General features: G+C 45.8%; 1 protein-coding gene across 1 annotated transcript; it reads left to right on the top strand.

Annotated features, from left to right (window-relative positions):
• Positions 1-335: 335 nt before the first annotated feature.
• Positions 336-3,489, top strand: LOC119272603 (putative F-box/LRR-repeat protein 23). The gene is made up of 5 exons (XM_037554061.1): positions 336-681; positions 778-1,079; positions 1,552-1,898; positions 2,333-2,384; positions 2,683-3,489. Exons 1-5 carry the CDS (start codon positions 639-641, stop codon positions 3,427-3,429), a joined length of 1,491 nt encoding a protein of 496 aa, XP_037409958.1. The 5' UTR covers positions 336-638; the 3' UTR covers positions 3,430-3,489.
• The last annotated feature ends 3,028 nt before the right edge of the window (positions 3,490-6,517 follow it).

Here is a 6,517-nt window from a genome sequence, read left to right as displayed (position 1 = left end):
GTAAGGATTGCATCTCCAGGTTGTTTGTGGAGGACGAATCAGATGGGCCAGTCATCTTGATGGAGTGACGCAGAGAGGGTTTTTAGAACTGGCAGGGAGCCAGTAACCTCACTGCAAGAGATCGTCAGGCAAAGGGAGGAATTTTACCATAGCACTTGCTGCAACCCGACCTTGACCGTAGATCCTGCCACCGCCTGCACCGCCGCCGTCAGCTACACCGCCGCCAAGATTGTCCGGTGGGAAGTGAAGGATTTTACGGCTCCTCCAACTCCACTTCGGCACCCAATCTTACGCCGCCAAGGAGATGAACCTGGCTCTGATTACCACTTGTCAGACCCAGGTGGTCTGAAGCATGGAATTCAGTAAAACAGAGACTGAACTAGTGGAGTTTAGCTTGAATTTCAGAGGAATGATTAGCGAGTCTAGCTCGTTACAGAGGTTCTAGCCGACCAGGAACACTAGCGGCGGCAAGGGGGAAACCCTAACAAAAAAGATACCTAACCTCGATCCCAACTCCTGGCTTTATAGCCTTACAAAGGGAAGGAAAAAGAAGAGCAAAAGCAAAACAGAAAGGAGAGAAACGCTGCGGTCTTTGCCAGAAAGGGAACAGCGACCTCCAGGGCAGTCCCCGCCACACGATGAAGATCGGACGCTCGTCGGGTCATCATAACTGGCGAAGCGGTACGACGACGTCTCGGTCGTGCGATCGAAGATGTGTGGCTCCTGACATTTCCCGCCTGTTCGGACGGGTTTGAATTAACTGAATCCTGTTTGCAGCGATCAGATCTTCAGACAGAGGCACTCGGGTCCTGACAATGAGGAAGGCCATCCCGCCCAACGGGGAAATCGACGAGGAGGCCGTCCAGGAGCTCGTCCCCTTTCATCCACCCGCCGCGCTTCGCTCTCTGTTTGGCTTGAACGGCCTTTGCCCTTTGGTTTCGGCGGCTGACGCGTCGGTGCGTTGCAGGGCGAGGAGCGACAGATGCAAGAGGGCAAAGCGGGAGGCCGTGGCCGGCGACGACCTGCTGCCCGAGATGGCGAAGCAGGGGTTTCAGGCCTACCCGCACAAGAACAGAGTGGTGCGTATACCGGTTTGATGGATGTTTGGGTAAATCATAATTGGGTGGATTCAGAGATGATAAGGGTGGATTGATTTGCTAACTTGGTCTGATTGGCTTATCATCGATTGCAAAGCTTAAATAAGAGTTCATCTTGAGGGAGTGCTTTTGGCACCAAATTGGGTGGTTGTTCTGCAGAACTTTCTTGCCCCCTAAACAAGCCGAGCTTTGCTTCGCTACACCCTCCCTAAAAAAACTTTTAAAAAGGGTATTTCGTATTCAGCTAATTATCTGATTGTTGTTTCCGGCTAAACCACTTGATCAGCCATTCGTTTCTCTGTAAAAGTTATGTTATCTTGTACCATGGAGAAACCACTCCTACATTGCATAACCGTTGTCTATCTTGTATTAAAGCTGTCTCATCGTGCAAATTTCAAGCTCTTGCTAAATTTGGGCATCCATGTTATGTCTGTGAATACACCTTGTTTTTCAGGACCTCCCTGGCACAATGGAGGCGGGGCCAAACCCATTGCCTGTATCTGATTTCAGGGATTGGTCTGAGCTCCCACTCGATGCGCTTTCTGCAATCTTCATGAAGCTTGGGACCATTGAGATACTGATGGGCGCCGGACTTGTGTGCCGCTCATGGTTGGTGGCAGCCAAGTCCCCTGAGCTGTGGCGTTTCGTGGACATGACACGCCACAAGTTGGTTTTCTCCAAGGAGGGAAACATCATGTGCCAAATGGCAAAGGTGGCTATAGATCGCTCTGATGGACGGATGGAATCGTTCTGGGCTCAGAAGTTTGTCAGTAGTGAACTCCTGAATTACATTGCAAGCAGGTAATTGTTATTTGTGTCCTAAATTCCCATTCTTGAATTTCAGCATTTGGTCTCTTACTCTGTATGTGTCACACTCTGAAACCTATCAATCTGTAGTGCTGACACACTGTTTGCAGTATTTACCAACCACCTAATAGTTTATTTTTTGCTAAACATGTCAGCTTTTATGATATATTATCGAGACATATGTATAATAGTTTTATCTTCATGAGGTTCAAAGGACAGCCGAATGCTTTCTGTATGGCTATATTTGTCTCAACAAATAGGGAAACATATTTAGGACAGGTCGCCTATGGCCAAATAATTTGCCTTGATGTACTGACTCTTGTTAGATATTTACGGTACATCGTTATATGATATTTACGACAGGTTACTTATTGCCAATTGTGAAACTCATTTGATATTTGTTTGTTTTGAATTGTGAATGATTGTAGGAGAGTTTCCTACAGTCTTCTTGTTATATTAATCAAGGATCAGGGGTACAAAGTTAGATTGTATTTACGTAGCTATCACTACAAGCTACTTAGTGTCTCACTATAAGAGGAGATGAAAAAGTAATGCTAATTAGTAGGAGTCTTTTGAGAAAAGCAACTAGTGACTAGGGCAGGCCCCCAACAAGGTTGGCTATGAACCCCCCAAGGTCGACTATGAACCCCCCTGAGCATCTTGAAGTCTTCCTTTAAGGAGAAAATATATGTACTGTTTAAACTTGTTATGTAGTCTTACTGTACTTGTCTGATTTTACTCGGTTCATGTGTGTCTACTTTCGTACTTGTCTCTGCAGATGCAACTCATTGAAGAGCATTGGCTCATCGGCGCCTATTACTTTTGGGATGATGAGGACGTAGTAATTAAGCTTGCAGCTAAATGTCCAATGCTAGAAGAGATAGAGTACTCTGGTCAGAAGCTGACATGGGACTTTTTCAAGGGGATTGGTGCAGCCTGCCCAGCGCTGAAGCGTCTAAGAGTCTGTTTGCCATGGTACGATTCAGATTCAATAGAGCGTGAGATCAGGATGGAACAGCGGCAAAACGACGAGGAGGAAGAGGAAGAGGAGGAGCCTTATGAAGCCTGGGAGACGAGACACAATGAGGAGGCCTTCGCCATAGCAGAGAGCTTGCACGAGCTGCGGCTCCTGCAGATGGCAGGCTACGGCCTGACTAAAAAAGGGGTGTACGCCATCCTTGAAGGCTGCCCCCACCTCGAGTTCCTCGACCTTAGAGAATGCGGCCACCTCCTAGTTGACGCTGAACTCAAAGCTCGCTGTGTCAATATCAAGCATGTCCGTCTGCCAGGAGCGTGGCCTCACGCTCATTGCCCAGAACTTGATACCATCGAGGAGGACGAAGGTGAAGTGATCGAGATGCCTAATCTCTATGAAATAGAGACTCAGGATCTCCACAACGAGGCAGCGATGGACAACGATGACTACGGCGAGAACTACTGGGATGACTACTCGCTCCCCTCGTCCCCTGACTCGCCTGTGCCAACCTACTCCATGGATGATCCCAGATACTACTGGGAGCTGTAACAGGTGCAGCTGTGCCATGTTCAGTAGTCCAAATCACTGTCTTGGTGTTTTGGATCCTGAAGAGCGTGCCTGCAGGAAAGCTTTTGATGTACAGGCAAGCCAAGGGTGCTTTTGAACCATCTGCCTTTAGTGTGCGTTATACTACTAGTTTGTGTAAATGGTTGGACGGGCAGCTTGCAAGTGTCGTACTAAGCAGCTCTATTCTCACGTTAATTGCTTGAACCTTTACCGGAGCTTATTACTTGTGGTCCGAAGTTTTAACAAATACTCCTTCCGTCCCATAATATAAGACGTTTTTGCGAGCTAAACAACTTATGTTGTGGGACGGAGTGAGTATAAGAACAACTTATGGGAGTGGAACATGCTAAAAGTAAATTTTATAAAGAAAACATTGACAATCTTTTATCCTACACAGAGTACAAATGGCGCAACTTATCATGCGTTTCGATGGAACTTTGTTAGGTACCCCAATATTTCATATTTTTACATGTTTATAAGTATATTAGCCATAAAGTACGTAGCCAAATTGTAAGATAGTCCTAAAACAACTTTGAGAATATTACGTTAGTAGAACGGTTATGTTGAATCGACCCAAGACTTGTTTGTTATATTTTGAGATACAATCATCATCAGAAGTCAGTTGTTATAACACGGAGTGTTAATGTGTGAATTAGTTCCTTAGGCCATGAGAGTATCATAGTCACTTCTTATCGTACGATGAACTTCGGGGTTGCTCAAACGTCATCTGCGACACGGTGATCATAACGACAACTTACATGTTCATCAAAAAGTTTGACAAGGAACCATATAGCTCATGGGTGGGATTTGCTCCGACGACGATGGAGAGATATTCTTATGGCCCTCTCGGTGTGACGGCTTCCATCGTCGTCTGACCAGACACAGGTGTGTCGAAATATGTTAATGAGAAAGCAGCAAATCGCTAATGAGGAGAACTGTATAATGAGCATGTGTATGACTTAAGAGGATACTGAGATATCTCACCTCAGGTTTTGTAAAGTATCGTGAAGCAAAGGTAATAGCACATGATAACCAAAGGTTTAGTCTAATGTCATTCATGTACTCATAGGGATCGATATGGACATCCATGGTTCCGCTATCGGTCATTGAACGACAAGGGTTTTGTTCATGTATATGTTTTACCGAACCTACAGGGTCACCAGCTTAAGGTAATCACGATCTGCCGAGTGTTAGTAGGACTGGAGTAATGAGAAAATATTTATGAAATACTTTCATTAATATAGAAATAGTTTTGAGAGGAACCGGAAGTGTTTCGGGTCGGAAGGGTTTCGGGAGTTTATCGGGCAATACTAGGTATTACCGATAAATAATGTATTGGTGGAAAATGTTTCCGGTGATGTTAAATTAATATTAAAAGGCTCTAATAAAATTTAAGAGGCTTTTATATTTCATTTAATATCAACGTGCCTTTTGTTAAATTAATATTAAAAGGCTCTAATAAAATTTAGGAGGCTTTTATATTTCATTTAATATCAACGTGCCTTAAAAGGCCAAGTGGTGGAAAGCATATTGGGCCACTGGGGCCCAATAGGACGTGGCGCCCCCTTCCCACTTGGGAAATAAGGGGGAGGCCGAATTGAAGGGGGACTCCCCCTCCTCATGGCCGGCGGAAGGGGGGGTCCTCCCCCCCCCCCCCTTGAGGCACCACTCCTCTCCCTCAACCTATATATACTAGAGGTTTGGGGTACTTTTGATACACAAGTTTTTGGAGCCTCCTCCAGTTGTGTAGTTTTAGTTCTAGTTGAACCAATTAGAGCTGGATCTAGATCTTCTAATCCTCATAATTTGAAGCCCAGTGTGATTCTAATATCCTTCCTCTAATTCTCCGGCGACGATTAGCTCTGGACGGCGAAGCATTGTCGGATCATGAAGACTGTACGCTTGCAATCTGTGGAGAGGTTGTGCTTTCGGTCTTTCGTTCGAGGGACTATTTGTGGGCGGTTCAAGGGATCGTTCATCTACGGTTTGAGGGACTTCAAGTACGATGTACACCGACTCATCTTCTTCCGCTGCAACTTGGAGTCAGTAACGATCAGATCCAAAATGTTATTGTATCTTCATAGTGTTCCTGGTAGATCGTAGGGTGAATATTTTTATTTTCTACTATGTTTCCCAACACCAAGGTCAAGCCTCGCTCGGTAGATCTTCACAAAGTAGATGATCTCCAAGACATCACAAACTTCTTAGTTCGTTTGCATTTGAAACCCACAAGCACGCCAAGCTGATCTAGGAGGCACATACCTGAAGGAAATATGCCCTAGAGGCAATAATAGAGTTGTTATTTTATATTTCCTTCTTCATGATAAAGGTTTATTATTCGTGCTAGAATTGTATTGATCAGAAACTTAAATACATGTGTGAATACATCGACAAATACCGTGTCCCCAGTGAGCCTCTACTAGACTAGCTCGTTGATCAAAGATGATTAAGGTTTCCTAACCATGGACATGTGTTGTCATTTGATAACGGGATCACATCATTAGGAGAATGATATGACGGACAAGACCCATCCGTTTGTTGGGGAACGTAGTAATTTGAAAAAAATTCTATGCACACGTAAGATCATGGTGATGCATAGCAACGAGAGGGGAGAGTGTGTCCACGTACCCTCGTAGACCGAAAGCGGAAGCGTTAGCACAACGCGGTTGATGTAGTCGTACGTCTTCATGATCCGACCGATCAAACACCAAACGCACGACACCTCCGAGTTCTGCACATGTTCAACTCGATGACGTCCCTCAAACTCTGATCTAGCCGAGCTTGGAGGAAGAGTTCCGTCAGCACGACGGCGTGGTGACGGTGATGATGTTCTACCGACGCAGGGCTTTGCCTAAGCACCGCTACGATATGACCGAGGTGGATTATGGTGGAGGGGGCACCGCGCACGGCTAAAAGATCTAAGAGATCAATTGGTGTGTCTATGGGGTGCCCCCCTCCTCCGTATATAAAGGGGGGAGGAGGAGGGGCCGGCCAAGGGGAGGAGGCGCGCCCAAGGGGGGCAATCCTACTCCAAGTAGGTTTTGCCCCCCTTTCCTATTCCAACTAGGAG

Source organism: Triticum dicoccoides, chromosome 3A, assembly GCF_002162155.2.
Source record: "Triticum dicoccoides isolate Atlit2015 ecotype Zavitan chromosome 3A, WEW_v2.0, whole genome shotgun sequence".
NCBI lineage: Eukaryota > Viridiplantae > Streptophyta > Magnoliopsida > Poales > Poaceae > Triticum > Triticum dicoccoides.
The sequence above is the reverse complement of the archived record's forward strand: the minus strand, read 5'-3'. Positions and strand labels throughout refer to the sequence as shown.

What these genes read in the sequence shown, in the direction of transcription:
- LOC119272603 (XM_037554061.1), top strand. Translation starts at nt 639, where the DNA reads ATGAAGATCGGACGCTCGTCGGGTCATCATAACTGGCGAAGCG. An exon ending in ACCCGCACAAGAACAGAGTG is followed by an intron (nt 1,080 to 1,551) that starts GTGCGTATACCG and finishes CTTGTTTTTCAG; the next exon opens with GACCTCCCTGGCACAATGGA. An exon ending in TCAAGGATCAGGGGTACAAA is followed by an intron (nt 2,385 to 2,682) that starts GTTAGATTGTAT and finishes TTGTCTCTGCAG; the next exon opens with ATGCAACTCATTGAAGAGCA.